Genomic DNA, 15,753 nt, shown 5'->3' with positions numbered 1-15,753 from the left:
AGTGAAAATTTTTAAAATTTAAGATTGACTGGGAAGATTGATCAACAGTTAAGTTGCCTGCTGCAAGGTCTGATAGCTTTTGTTTATTTTCCCAGTACCCACATAAAGCCAGATGCACAAAGTGGTGTATGTGTCTGGAGTTTGTTTGCAGTGGCTGGAGGCCCTGACAAGCCCATATTCATATTCCCATTCTCTTTCTCTCAAGTAAAAAACAAAAAAAAAAAAAAAAGATACTTGCCATAGATCTAAATGAAGAATAGTTCCATATTTTAAAATGCTACAATGCGGGCTGGAGAGATGGTTTAGTGGTTAAGACACTTACCTGAAAAGCCAAAGGACCTAGGTGTGATTTCCTAAGACCCACATAAGCCAGATGCACAAGGAGGCGCATACATCTGGAGTTCATTTGCAGTACCTGGAGTACTCGTCATGCCCATTCTCTCTCTGCTTATTTTTCTATCCTTCTCAAATAAATAAATAAATATAAAATAGTTTTTTAATTTTTTAAGGGCTGGAGGGATGTCTTAGCAGTTAAGGCATTTGCCTGCAAAGCGAAAGGACCCAGGTTCTATTCCCCAGGACCAACACAAGCCAGGTGCACAAGGTGGCGCATGCGTCTGGAGTTCATTTGCAGTGGCTGGAGGCCCTGGCGCACCCTTTCTCTCTCTCTCTCTCTCACCCTCCTTCTGTCAAATAAATAAATAAAAATAAAAAATACTAAAAAAAATTACAGTGGGAGAAAGAGGTTGAAGAAGAGCACATACAATGGCATACAGGTATGAAAATGCTATAATAAAACCTATTAGTTTGTATACTATATTTAAAAGTAATAAATTTTTTAAAAGGGCTGAAGAGATGGCGTAGTGGTTAAGGCGCTTGCCTGCAAAGCCAAGAGACCCAGGTTTGATTCCCCAGGACTCACGTAAGCCAGATGCACAAAATGGTGCATGAGTTTGGAGTTCATTTGCAGCAGCTGAAGGCCCTAGCATACCTTTCTCTCTCTCTATATATATATATCTGCCTTTTTCTCTCTCTGAAATAAATAATAAGTAAAATAATTTTTAAAATATATTTTTAAAAACTAATAAAAAGCCAGGCGTGGTGGCACACACCTTTAATCCCAGCATTTGGGAGGCAGAGGTAGGAGGATCGCCATGAGTTCGAGGCCACCCTGAGATTACACAGTAAATTACAGGTCAGCCTGAGCTAGAGTGAAACCCTACCTCAAAAAATAAACAAACAAACCAGGCGTGGTGGTGCACGCCTTTAATCCCAGCACTTGAGAGGCAGAGGTAAGAGGATCACCATTGAGGCCACCCTGAGACTACATAGAGAATTCCAGGTCAGCCGGAGCTAAAGTGAGACCCTACCTCATAAAACCAAAAAAAATAAATAAAAAATAAAAGAAAAATAAACAAACAAAGAAAAAAAACTAATAAAAAGTTGGGTGTGTATGGTGGCACACACCTTCAATCCCAGCACTTGGGAGGTAGAGGAATGCGTTCAAGGTCACCCTGAGACAACACAGTAAATTCCGGGTCAATCTGGGCTTAAGCAAGACCCTAACTTGAACCCCCCCCCCAAAAAAAAAACCAGAAGCAAAATCTAATAAAGGGGCTGGAGAGGTGGCTCAGTGGTTAAGATGCTTGCCTACAAAGCCTAATGAATCAGGTTCAATTCCCCAGTACCCACATAAGCCAGATGCACATGGTTACAAATGTCTAGAGTTCCTTTGCAGTGGCTATAGGCCTTGGCGTGCCCATTCGCTCTCTCTAATAACAAACAAATAAATAAGAATAAGAAGTACTAAAAGGCATGGTGGCGCACGCCTTTAATCCCAGCACTCGAGAGGCAGAGGTAGGATGATCACTGTGAGTTCAAGGCCACTCTAAGACTATACAGTGAATTCCAGATCAGCCTGGGCTACAGCGAGACCCTGCCTCAAAAAAAAAAAAAAAAAAAAAAAAAAAAGCTGGGTGTAGTGTCACTCGGGAGGGGGAGGATCACCATGAGTTCAAGGCCACCCTGAGACTACATAGTGAACTCCAGGTCAGCCTGAGCTAGAGTGAGACCCTACCATGAAAACCAAAAAAAAGGTACAAAAACGTTATGAACTACACAAGTCCCACTACATAACACCACCACAGTGGCATCACACCTCTCTCATTACAGCTGAGGGCTGAAATCTTTCTGGATCCTAACAAGACTGGAAGTTGTAAACGCAGTGACATCCTCATGGGGAAACAATAACCCATAACAGAGAACTTAAAACCAGGAGCCATTTCACCTAAAGCTTCTTTTAAAAATATACATATATATTTAGTTTAGTTATTTGAGAAAAAGAGGCGGGTAGAGAGAGAGAAGAAAGGAGGGAGGATGGGCATGCCAGGGCCTCTAGCCATTGCAAAGAACTGCAGACTCGTGTTCACGTGTACGATCTTGTGCATCTGGCTTTACCTGGATATGGAAATTGAACATGGATCCTTTGACTTTACAGGCAAGTGCCTTAATGGCGAAGCCATCCCTCTAGCCCAAAGCTTCCTTTTTACCCACCATCATCCCTCCATGCCCTCATTTCAAATCAATGACCTAGGAGATACAATGTTATAGGAAAAAGTAATGAAAAATGAATTATCTTCTCTAGGCATGGTGGCACCTGAATGCAGAGGTAGAAGGACCACTGTGAGTTCAAGACCAGCCTAAGACTACATAGAGAGTTCCAGAATAGCCTGGGCTGAAGTGAGACCCTACCTTGAAAAACCAAAAAAAAAAAAAAGCTTCTTTTCTCTTCCTCTCTCTACAAACTACATAATTCTTCACTTATTTTTTAGTTTCTTTTGTTTATTGGGGGCAGGCAAGGGGTGCACATGCACATACCCACGTGCACACCTGGGGAGGATATCAAGTGTCCTCCTCTATCTTGTCTCTGTTTTATTTCCTGGAGACAGTCTCTCTCACTGAACCTGAAGATACCATTTTTGGTCACACTTGCTGACCAGGAAGCCACAGCACTTCACAGCACTGGGGTTACATGCATAGCTTTTTCACAGGATTTCATGCTTTTCCCCACTGAGCCATTTCCCCAGTCCCTCACGTTTCTTTGCTATACAAATAAACTATCCTCCTATTGTGATAAATATTTATTGTAATGGAGTCATCAAAATATACAATTAGTGGGATAAAAGTATATGGATATAGATAAAACAGAAAACTCCTTATGTTAAAGGTAGACTTTCATACTAAGAAATTTGTTGAATTAATTTTTTTGTCTTGTTTTTTTTTTTTTAATTTTTTATTTATTTATTTGAGAACGACAGACACAGAGAGAAAGACAGATAGAGGGAGAGAGAGAATGGGCGCGCCAGGGCTTCCAGCCTCTGCAAACGAACTCCAGACGCGTGCGCCCCCTTGTGCATCTGGCTAACGTGGGACCTGGGGAACCGAGCCTCGAACCGGGGTCCTTAGGCTTCACAGGCAAGCGCTTAACCGCTAAGCCATCTCTCCAGCCCTGTTTTGTTTTTTTGAGGTAGGGTCTACCACTCTAGCCCAGGCTGCCACAAACTAATCATTCTCCTGTCTCAGTTTCCCAAGTGTGGATTCAAGTTTTCTAAAACCTATTTACATGATTTTAAACTGGGTATAGGCAGAACAATTCTGAATGACATCTATTGCTATCATATATGCCCTATTTCACCAGAAGCACACTTATACAGAAAGAAAATAGCCTAACAACAGAGACAGATTAAGTTTAAACTACAAATTAAAAACAAACTTTCTGACTTACTCAGTAGGTGGCCATGTAAACAGATTTAATTATGAACCTTGACCTATAATCACAGAACTTGGGAGAGGTAGGAGGATCATAAGTTTGGACCAGCCTGGACTACATAGTGAGTTCCAAGCCAGTCTAAGCTGCACAGGAGGACCCTGTCTTAAAAAATAAAGGGAGGGGGGTAGCCAGGTGTGGTGGTGCACGCCTTGAATCCCAGAACTCGGGAGGCAGAGGTAGGAGGATCGACATGAGTTCGAAGCCACTCTGAGACTACATAGTGAATTCCAGGATAGCCTGAAAGCTAGAGTGAGACCCTTCCTCAAAAAATAAATAAATAAATAAATAAAAATAGAGGGGGGAGGTAGAGAGATGGTTCAACAGTTAAGATTGCTTGCAAAGCTTAATGACCCTGATTTGATTCCCCAGGACCTATGCAAAGCCAGATGCACAAGGTGGCACATGCGTCTGGAGTTCATTTGCAGTGGTTAGAGGCCCTGGTGTGCCCATTTTCTATCTACCTCTTTCTCATTCAAATTAATTAATTAATTAATTAAAATATTTAAAATAGGGCTGAAATGATAGCTTAGTGTTTAAAGTGCTTGCCTGCAAAGCCAAAGGACCCATGTTCAACTTTTCATATTCTACATATGCCAGACACACAAGGCAGCAGTGCATGCATCTGGAGTTCGATTAAAGTGGGTAGAGGCCCCAGTATGCCAATGGGCACGCACTCTCTTTCTCTATCTCCCGTAAAACATAAATGAAACAGCAGGGCGTGGTGGCGCACACCTTTAATCCCAGCACTTGGGAGGCAGAGGTAGGTGGGTGGATTGCTGTGAGTCCGAGGCCACCCTGAGACCACATAGAAAATTCCAGGTCAGCCTGGGCTAGAGTGAGACTCTACCTCGAAAAACCAAAAAATAAGTAAATAAAGATTTCAAAAAAAAAAAAAAATCTATATAATGGAGAATGGAGTTTCAAAGGGGAAAGTTGGGGGGAAGGAGGGCATTACTATGGGGTATTGTTTATAATCATGGAAGTTGTTAATAATAGTAATAATAAAAGGAAATTAAAAAAGAAAGACCCTAACACTTGAAATTAATTAATTAATTAATTTTAAAAAAGAAGTCCCAGGCTGGAGAGATGGCTTAGCGGTTAAGCGCTTGCCTGTGAAGCCTAAGGACCCCAGTTCGAGGCTCGGTTCCCCAGGTCCCACGTTAGCCAGATGCACAAGGGGGCGCACGCGTCTGGAGTTCGTTTGCAGTGGCTGGAAGCCCTGGCACGCCCATTCTCTCTCTCTCTCCCTCTATCTGTCTTTCTCTCTATGTCTGTTGCTCTCAAATAAATAAGTAAAAAATGAACAAAAAAAAAAAAAAAAAGTCCCAAGGCTGGAAAACTAAGTTTCTACAAATTACATTTATTCAGTCTCAAGAAGAAACTAGCATGACTTTTCAAAAAAAATGTATGTATGTGGAGAGAGAGAATGTGGCTCAGCAGTTAAAGGCACTTGCTTGCAAAGCCACCTACCCAGGGATTAATTCCCATACCACCCATATAAGACACACACACACACACAAGTGGTACAGTGGGCTAGAGAAATGGATTAGTGGTTAAGGCGTTTGCCTGCAAAGCCAAGGACGTTGGTTTGATTCCCCAGGACCCATGTAAGCCAGATGCACAAGCAGGCACATGCGTCTAGAGTTCGTTTGCAGTGGCTGGAGGTCTTGATGTACCTCCTCTTCCCTCCTACATATGCAAGTAAATAAATAAAATTTTAAAAGAAAGACCCAGCAGATAAAGAGGTGAGTTGCCAGAGAAAAGAGGGAACAATTCCCCAAACAAAGCACAGATCCCAAAACACTGTGGTAAGACAATTGGGGAACCACCCCACCTCTCCCTCCTACTACCCCCTTAACGCAGACAAGGATAGTTCTACAGAATGGTAGCAGAACTGGAGATGGAATTCTTTCACCATTCAAACAATGACCGAATACCCAGGCCCTGTTTATACAAACAAAAACTCCCTGCACTTTCCTTGGGACTGCCAGTTTCCTACAAGCTAAAATTATTTCAAGAGGTAGTATGTAAATAAATGAAAAAACCCAAAATGGTGAGAAGAGTGTGAGAGGCAAGAGGGAGTGTTGCTATTTTATCTAGAGAAACTAAAGAAAGATTTATTTGGGGCTGAAGAGAAGGATCAGGGGTTAAGACACTTGCCTGTGAAGCCTAAGGACCCAGATTTGATTTCTCAGGACTCACATCAGCCAGATGCACAAGGTAGCACAAGTGGCTGGAGTTCATTTTCAGTGGCTAGAGGCCCGAGACATTCCCCCCCCCCATATAAATAAGTAAGTAATAAAATAAATCTTTGTGGGCTAGAGAGATGGCTTAGTGCTTAATGGCACTTGCCTTCAAAGCCAAAGGACCCAGGCTGGACTCCCCAGGACCATGCAACTGGAGTTCGTTTGTAGTGGTTGGAGGCCCTAGTGGGTCCATTCTCTCTGTCATTCTCTCTCCCCTCCCTCTCTCTTTCTCCTCCTTATAAAATAAGTAAATTTTTAAAAAATCAAAAACAATCTATCATTGTACTTTAAAAAAAATTTTTTAATTAAAAAAAGCCGGGTATGGTAGTATATGCTTTTGATCCCAACATGAGGAAGAGGTAAGAGGATCACTGTGGAGTTCAAGGCCAGCCTGGATTGAGTTCCAGGTCAGCCTGGGCTAGAGTGAGATCCTACTTAAAAAAAAAAAAAAAAAAAAGAAAAGAAAAGAAAGGAAGGAAGGAAAGAAGGAAGGGCGGGCAAACGGGCTGGAGAGATGGCTTGGTGGTTAAGGCGCTTGCCTGTGAAGCCTAAGGACGAAGGTTTGACTCCCCAGTACCCACATAAACCAGATGCACAAGGTGGTGCATGTGTCTGGAGTTCATTTGCAATGGCTGGAGGCCCTGGCATGCCCATTCTCTCTCACTCTCAAATAAATGAAACATTAAAAAAAAAAAATAAAGGTGGGGGGGACAGCTGGAGAGATGGCTTAGCGGTTAAAGCACTTTCCTGCAAAGCCAAAGTACTACGGTTCGATTCCTCAGACCCATGTAAGCCAGATGCACAGGGTGGCACATGCATCTGGAGTTTGTCTTCAGTGGCTGGAGGCCCATTCTCAATCTCAATCTCTCTCTTTCTAATAAATAAAAAAATAAAAAAGACATGAGCCTTATGCAAAATTCACATAAAAGACACAACAGGCAGGTGTGGCTAAGCATGCCTCTCATCCTAGCACTTGAGAGGCGGAGAGAGGAAAATCACTGTGAGTTGGAGGCCAGCCTGAAACTACAGTGAGTTCCAAGTCAGCCCAGTTCCAGATACAGACTGAGACCCAACTTCAAAAAAAACAAGGGCTGGGAAGATACCTAAATGGTTGCAAAGCCTGCCAGCCTAGGTTCAATTCCCCAGCATCCATGTAAAGCCAGATGCACAAAGTGGCATATGTATTTGGAGCAAGAGGCCCTGGTGCAGTATTCATTCTCATTCTCTCTCCCCCATATTCGCAAATAAATGAATAAAAATACCCTTTTTTAAGACACACCAGCCAGCCATGGTGGAGCATGCCTTTAATCCCAGCACTTGGAAGGCAGAGGTAGGATGATCCACTCAGCATTCAAGGCCACCCTGAGACTACATAGTGAAATTCAGGTCAGCCTGAGCTGAAGTGAGACCCTACCTGGGGGGGGGGGGGGGGGCACAACAATGTAATACTAGCTACTCAAGAGGCTAAGAGAAGAGGAACACAAGCTCAATGCCTATCCAGACTACAGAGTGAGATCAAGGCCAGCCTAACCAGCTTAAGGGAGACCCAATCCCAAAATAAAAGAAGTCATAGGGGCTAGTGGAATGGCTTAGGGATTAAGGTGCTTGCCTGCAAAGCCAAATGACCCAGGTTCAATTCCCCAGGACCCATGAAGCCAGATACACAAGGTGGTACATGGGTCTGGAGTTCGTTTGCAGTGGCGTGCCCATTCTCAATCTCTCTCTCTCTCGACCTCTTTTCCTCTCTCACTCTTTCAAATAAATAAGTAATAAAATAAATAAAATTTTTTTATAAAAAGAAGTCATAATAGGCTGGAAATATGGCTCAGTGATGGAGCCATAACCTACCATGCACAAGGCTCAAGGTGCAATCCACAGTACCACAAACTTTAACCAATCAAAAGTCATCAGTAAGGCCTAGTATGGCAACTCACACCCATAATGCCAGCAACTGGAAGACTGAAACGGAAGGATTAACATTCAAGGCTGGCCAGGTGTAGTGGCACAGACCTTTAACCCCAGTGCTCAGGGGGCTGCAGGGAGTTCAAGGCCAGTCTGGGGGTTCAGAGTAACCAATTGAACCAGGGACTACACTACCTTAATGCTCAATTAATACTGCTTACTTGTATCTGAAGCCATTTACCCTAGATTCCTAGCACAACTATAAATCTTAACATACACTTTCTCCTTGAAGTAGCAAGTAGCCAAAGCATGAAATTAATACGTAGGTCACTGTAAAATACAGAAATCCTTGAAAAACAAAGAAATGCATTATATTGATGAAAGATCAAAAACAAGCCAGGCATGGTGGCACACACCTTGAATTCCAGCACTTAGGAGGCAGAGGTAGGAGGATCACCAAGAGTTCAAGGCCACCCTGAGACTATATAATGAATCCCAGGTCAGCCTGGGCTAGAGTGAAGCCCTACCTCTGGGGGGAGCAAGGGGTGGGAGGGAACCTCACACATCACATTTCAACCTTAAGTAATATGACAATCTTGGTACAGTGAAGCTTTTAAATAAAACACCATAAGTATAGCTTGGTGTGGTGGTACACACCTTTAGTCACTGAACTCAGAAGGCAGAGGTAGAAGGATTGCTGTGAGTTTGAGGTCAACCTGAGACTACAGAGTAACTAAGTTCCAGGTCAGCCTGGAGACCCTACCTTGAAAAACCAAACGAACAAAGATAAATATATAACATACTAAAGTCATTCTGTGAGAAGAGGGGTACACAAGCAAGTACATAAAGTCCCACAAAAACTATAATACTGGACTAGAGAGATAGCTTAGGGATTAAGGCACTTGCCTACAAAGCCTAAGGACCCAGGTTCAATTCCCCAGTACCCAGATAAAGCAAGATACACAAAGTGGTGCATGCATCTGGAGTTTGTTTGCAGAGGCTAGAGGACCTCACACACCCACTATCATTCGTTCTCATTCTTCTCAAATAAATAAAAAATAAAAATAAAGAAAGCTACAATATTGCTTAAATTCCCATCTGCTCAACAAGACGGGGAGGGGGAGGGGAGAGCTTGATCTCAATTTATACTCTCACAAGAATAAAGTAGAAGGGCTGGGATAGAGTTGAAAAGGCTGGCATGGCAGCACCTACTTGTAATCCCAATGCTGAGGAAGTAGAGACAGGAAGATCCCTGGAGTTTGCTGACCAGCAGTCTAGCCCAATTGACCAGCTTCAGGTCAATGAGACCCTGTTTCCAAACAAGCAAGTAGCACTCCAAAGGAATACCACCTGAGGTTGTCCTCTGGCCGCCATATGCATGTGCAGAAGCACCCACAACATACGAATGCACCAGCACACACTCCAACCTCCAACATGTGTGCACATAAAGCAACAGTGAACCAGAAGGAAAACTGGACGAGCAAGAAAGTATTCTAGGGGTGCAACCAGGAGGAATCTGCTGAATTGCAGATTTGGAGAACTGAGAGACTTCACAGAGGGAAATTCTTTAACACTCTACCAAATAACTACTCAAAACATTCAGTGTAATAAACCTACTTAATGCCCTGCAGTGAGGTTTTGTTTGTTTTTTTTCCCTGAGTGACTGAGAAATATATTTTAACAAAATATAGAATAGAATCTCAATACACATCCTGTTGGCATCCTTGCAACACGGACTACTTGGTAACCCTCTCCTGTACAGGAGGAAAGAAGCACATCCTCTCAAACATTCAAATGTACCTTGGGAACGACTGGATTTAGAATGTCACTGGCCCATGAGACAAATCCTCCTGCACTCTATCAGTGTGGTCCACTCAAATTGTTCTTCATCATGCTTTCAATCTGCGCAGACTGTGAACAGTGTCTCTCACTTTACTCACCTTACTAACACCAACTCCGGTAAACCTGGCTTCTAATAATTCCTGCCGCCGTGGGTCCAGGCTATGCAATTCTTCCATCATTTCTAAAGAGAAAAATGTGAAAAGTGAACATGAAAACTGAAACGGGAGAAACCAGTTTAATTTATAGTAAACCTCACAGTAAGTGTGTCACTGAATGCTCACGGGTAACCCTCAAGCAAATATAGCACACAAGTGGTAAGCTATAATGTACTGCATCAAATAGTTATTTGATGGTATCAGGTTACTTTAAAATTATATACCAGCCTACAAAATTCTTTGCTATGACAGCTTTTTATTTTCCTGACTTCTGATTTGATTTTATACGTGCACACACACAGTCAGCGGGCTGCACTCCTGGAATCCTAGCACTCAGGACACAGGAGTACTGCCACAAATTATGGGGTAGCCTGGTCTACACAGCAAATTCCAGGCCAGCCAGGTTTACACATTGAGACCCTATCTCAAAAAATAAAATAAGCCGGGCGTGGTGATGCACGCCTTTAATCCCAGTACTCAGAAGGCAGAGGTAGGAGTTCAAGGCCACCCTGACAATATAGACTGTATTCCAGGTTACCCTGAGCTAGAGTGAAACCCTACCTCGAAAAACCAATAAAATAAAACAAACTTCGCATTCTTCACATAATCTCTGAAAGTTGAATGGAGGGAAAACCAATGACAAACTTGCAAAAAGAAAATTCCTTCTATCAATCTTTGAATCTAAGTACTTTAAATATTTCTTTCTGAAACACACAGGAAATCGCTCTTATGTTAAAAATATAAATTATTAGTAATTTCAAGTTAATATCTGAATCAGAAGCTGCAAATAACTTCAAATAACACTGCTGTATAGCTCTTTTCTCTGAAGACCTCACAGTAGCTCAAGGGGGAAAAAAAAAAAGGGAATTATTTTTAATTTAGTTATCAAACCCAGGGTAAAACCACCAACGTGCAACTCCGTAACAATCCCTTTACAAAATGTTTTTCTGACCCCTCCCAAGAACAGTAGGTTTGTTTCTTGAGTCTGGATATCAGCTTTTAGCACACCTTCCAAGCAGGGAGGGGCAGGAGGGACACCATTTTTAAACTCCTTCCTTGACCAATTAATGTACAGGCACTCAGAAAATATGTTCATCCTTTGAGAAAGATCAACTCTTGGAAGAGACACTGAAAATCTCTTCCATCTTAAAAGTGAGAAAGGAGCAGGCATCATTATTACACAGGACCCTTCCAAACATATTATTAAGTAGTTATTAGAATGATGGGCATTTATTTTAAAGTTCACTGAAAATGTGAACCAAACATTCCCCATCTGCAATCTAACAACTCCACAATTTCCAGTAACCCCACAAAAGTCCTCGGTTTCATTTCCCTTCCTGGATTGGGAGCCTGGGGCAAAGGGTGACAAATTAAAGTTTCACTCACACAAGAGGAAAAAAAAAACAAAAAACAGGTTACAGAAGGAATTAGGAAATACTTGGAAGGGTAGAAAAGCATCTTAAAAATAAAAAGACATTTAAAAAGGAGATGAGTGAGTGAGTTTTTTCCTAAGTAGGTAAGTGGCCTGGCTTGCGGTCTAGCCCTGCCCTAATCGAGGTCGGAATGGCAGAGGTTGCATGCGTCTCCCCAATCCCAAGGTCCCCAAAACCACCATCTCCAGGCCCGGCCGGGAAAAATGATGCCCCAGTGGTTTATTTTGTTTAATGCCAATTCATATTGTTAAATACACATCCACTCGTGTCTCATTCCAGTGGGGCTTTGGATCTGGGATCCTTCCCTGCAGCCCACAGCCGGGAAGCAAGGACCGATGGGGCCTGGTCCCGGCGCCCCTCACCGGCTCCAAACTTTCCCCAACTCCAGGCCCACCTGTCACCGAGGGGCAGCTCTTCGGGGGGTGCGGGGACGCCCAGCAGGCAGTTCCCGAGGAGGCCCCCCACTCTCAAGCGGCCCAGGGCCCCACTCCCAAGGCCTGGGCCTGCCCCATCTTCTGCACGGCCCCTGGGCGACCCGCAGCCCTCAGGGAGGAGCACCTCCCGCCTCAGCGCCAAGGAGCTGCGGCCCGCCGCCGGCCCCGCTGTGGGCCTGGGTCGCAGCCACGTCTGGCCCAGGGGTTTCCCAGACGGTTATAAAGGCCCGGGGCCCGGCAGCCCTCCCTCCCTGTGCCCCGAGCTCAGCCTCTCACCTGCCGCCGCCGCCGCCGCCGCTCCACGCTCCTCCCGGGAGCGGCCCCGACCCGACCCGGCTGCGGACCGCTCTGCTCTTTCCTCGAGCAGGCCCGGGGCGGAGCCGGGGCCTCTCCTGAACGCCGCAACCCCCCGCCCAAGCAGTCGCCGCCGGCGCCGGTCTCCACGAGAGGGCGGGCGGGGGAGGGGGGCCGCGGAGGCCGCAGATCCCCGGGCTCGCGTACAGAGCTAAGGCGCCTGACGCGGGCCCGGGCCCGGGCGGCCGCGGGGTGGGGGGGAATGAGGAGGGGGGGCGCGGGACCGGCCTCCTGGCGCCGGACAAAGGCCAAGGGAGGCGCAGGAGGGCCCAGGCCAGGGCGGGAGGTGGGGACCCCCTCGGCTGGGGGAAAGGGCCACTCGAGTGCGGCGCGGAGGTCTTGGGGTGGTAGTGGGGGGGGGCGTCGGAACCGCTGGTGCCCAAGACCCGCCTCCGGCCCCTTAATCCGGATCGGTTCGGTCCGGATTAGTAGTGATCGGTGTAAACACACTAGTGAAAGCGCGTGTTTCCTCGCGAGATTTGCACGGCTGGGAGGCTAAGGGGGGGTCCTTGGGGGGGGAAGAGTGCCGACAGTGAAGGGTGAGGGGGGAGGGGACGAGGAAGGTGTATGGTGCGGGGGGGCCGGAGGGGGGGTCCCTGCTGCCCCGGCGCCCCGCCTCCTCCAATCAGAGGCCGGGCTGGCGGGCAGGGGTTAACCAGGGGACCCCGCGCCGCCTGAGCAGGCCGCGCCTGGCCGGGGCTGGCGAGGGCCGGGCGGCGGGAGTCGCCGGCGAGACCCAGGGATGTGAGGGGCGGCCCGGGGGTCGGGGTGGTGGGTAAGGGCGCCCCTTCGCCGGCCGGAGCCTCTGGGCGCCCACGGTCTTTGTATCCACTCGGCCGGGCTGTCCGCGGGGCCAGCGGCGGCCGCGCCTGCCTGATCCCGGATCGACACAAGTTTGGGTGAGAAGTGAGGCTGCTCTGCCCGCCGGTGGACTGCGGAGGGAGGAGCGCCCGCCCGGGAGCCCGCTACGGAGTTCGCTGTGCCCGCCGGGGTCGGCGGCTGGCGCTGACCTGCGCAGAGCCACCGTCCAGCTCCCCGACCACCGCCACCCCGCCCCGACACACCCGCCCCCCGCCCCTGCCCCGCCGGAGTCCTGCCGAGCCGCCGCACTGTCCCTGCACATACCTGATGGGCAGGGCGCCTCGAGGGACAAAAGGTGCCCTGGGATCAAAGCTGAACCCTCACCAGGATGCTGCCCTCCGGAGACGGGAGCGCCGCACCCGCAGGACTCTCCTGGGCACCCTGAGGGAGGTTCCATTTCAACCTCCGTTGATAAAAAATAAAAATATTTTTTTTAAGAAAAAGTCCCTCCCAGGGCGCTTAGGGGGAGGGGGTCTGAGGGTAAGTTCTAGAAGGGAGAAACAGGCCGCCCCCCACCACCACCACCTTCAGAGTTACGTGTTCAGAGAGTGAGCACTTGAGCAACAGACAGAAGGGCTTCCAAGGACGGGTAAGGGCTCCCACGGTGACCCCAGCAAGCATGACTTCACCCACCCTCGTGCGCCAGGAGGCTGCCTTCAATGCAACGATCTGCTTTTTTTTTTTTTTTTTTTTTTCTTTTTTAGGCAAGGTCTCCCTAGTGCGGGCTAGCCTTGAACTCGCGGTCACGGTGATATTCCTACCTAAACCTCTCTAGTGATGGGATTAAAGGTGTCATGCCCGGCAAGTAACTACCAACTTTCCATTTTCTCCTGGTGTTTCTTTGACCACATGTCTGAAGATGACTGGCTAGCAGAGAATCGCAAGGGAAAATTTTATACCTTTCAACCACAAACTTGAACCTTTCCTTCGGGGGCAGGGAAGAACTCCAAGTGGAGTTGCTGCCCTTATTTCTTCCTATTTCCATATATTGACAAGACACAAACCTGCTAAATGGGGCAAATGGCAGTGTACTTCAACCTTCCAAACTTGGGACACTCGAGAGCACTGTCGGAAAAGGCAAATCAGGAGTCATCTTCTTCTGGATTCCAGATGGCGTGGAAAGATAGCTGAGGGGGAGAGGGAGAGCAAGTCAGAAGCAGAGGGTAGAGAAGGGTCACGGTGGAGAAGCGCCCAGAGCACCGCCTTCACCGTGAGGAAGGCAGGGGAGCCAGAGGATAGGCGGGGAGCAGCGCTTGCCTCCCAAAGGCAGTGCTCAAGGAAACCCATAAGGCAAGCTCCTTCCTTATAGTCACTGATCAAGAAAATCGATTCTTGAGCCCGGCGTGGTGTGGCGGTGCATGCCTTGAATCCCACCACTAGAGGCAGAAGTAGAAGGATGGCTGTGGGTTCGAAGCCACCCTGAGATAGATTGCACCGTGAATTCCAGGTCAGCCTGAGGTACAGTAAGACCCTACCTAAAAAAAAAAAAAAAAAAAAAAAAACGAAAAAGAAAATAGATTCTGGTGGTGCACATCTTTAATCCCAGCGTTTGAGAGACCTAGGGAGGAGGACTGCTGTGAGTTTGAGGCCACCCTGAGACTACATGAAATGGATTCTTAAACATGGTGTGGTGGCACACACTTTTAATCCCAGCATTTGAGAAGCAGGGGTAGGGAGGATTGCTGTGAGTTCAAGGTTAGCCTGGAATAGATTCTTGCTGGGTATGATGGCACGCACCTCTAATCCCAGCATTTGGGAAGCTAAGGAAAGAGGTTTGCTAAAAGACCCTGTCTCAAAACTTTTTTTTTTTTTTTGGTTTTTCGAGGCAGGGTCTCCCTCTGTTCCAGGCTGACCTGGAATTCACTATGCAGTCTCAGGGTGGCCTCAAACTCATGGCGATCGATCCTCCTACCTCTGCCTTCCGAGTGCTGGGATTAAAGGCGGGTACCACCACGCCCAGCCACTTTTTTTTTTTTAGTGTCTCAAAACACTTAAAAAAATTTTTTTTCAAGGAGGAACCCTGCATGGTGGTGCACTCCTTTAATTCCAGCACTTGGAAGGCAGAGGTAGAAGGATCACCATGAGTTCGAGGCCACCCTGAGACTGCATAGTGAATTCCAGGTCTGACTGGGCTAGAGTGAGACCCTACCTCAAAAAAACAAAAAAGAAAGAAAGAAAACTTTTATCACCACACCTTTAATCCCAGCACTACTCAGGAGGCTGAAATAGGAAGATGGCCTTGAGTTTGAGGCCAGCCTGGGACCAGAGTAAGTTTCAGGTCAGCCTAGGCTAGAGTGAGACAGTACCTCAGGTTCCCCCCCCACCACCAAAAAGAAAAGAAGCACTTTGAGGGAAGGGGGCGTTGGAGAAGCTGTGGTACTAGGGAGCTCACTCTCCAGCCCTGATCCTCCAGAGTGATGGATTACAAGCATGGGCCGCCATTGACAGCCAAAAATAACTCCCTAAAATGGCACTGGAATGTCATAAATCAGGAGAGAAGAACGTGGGAGAAAGATGGAGGGACAGAGCTGAAGCTGAGTTCTAGGCCAGCTGTTCCACAGACAAGCTGCCTGGGCCTTTTCAAGCTGCCCCAACCTTTTGTGTGGAAGACAGATTAGAGCTAGAAAATGTCCTGTGCCCTCTTAACGTGGAAAAGTTGTGTTGTTTGTTGGTGTGGGATAGGTTTTTTGTTTGGTT

At 46.9% G+C, this 15,753-nt stretch overlaps 1 protein-coding gene across 3 annotated transcripts in view; it reads right to left on the bottom strand.

Annotated features, from left to right (window-relative positions):
• Positions 1-13,339, bottom strand: part of Tlk2 (tousled like kinase 2) — a 123,611-nt gene extending 110,272 nt beyond the window's left edge. For 2 of the 3 annotated variants that reach the window (XM_045158795.1, XM_045158797.1), the window contains exons 1-2: positions 12,118-12,218; positions 9,918-10,000 (exon numbers count right to left, since the gene is read on the bottom strand). In XM_045158795.1, the coding sequence (XP_045014730.1) occupies positions 9,918-9,998 (81 nt within the window). In that variant the 5' untranslated portion in view covers positions 9,999-10,000; positions 12,118-12,218. Of the gene's footprint in view, positions 1-9,917; positions 10,001-12,117; positions 12,219-13,320 lie in introns of those variants that run through there. The other variant, XM_045158796.1, reaches the window with a different exon arrangement.
• Positions 13,340-15,753: the final 2,414 nt, after the last annotated feature.

This window comes from Jaculus jaculus, chromosome 9, assembly GCF_020740685.1.
Source record: "Jaculus jaculus isolate mJacJac1 chromosome 9, mJacJac1.mat.Y.cur, whole genome shotgun sequence".
In the NCBI taxonomy this organism is placed as follows: domain Eukaryota; kingdom Metazoa; phylum Chordata; class Mammalia; order Rodentia; family Dipodidae; genus Jaculus; species Jaculus jaculus.
The sequence above is the reverse complement of the archived record's forward strand: the minus strand, read 5'-3'. Positions and strand labels throughout refer to the sequence as shown.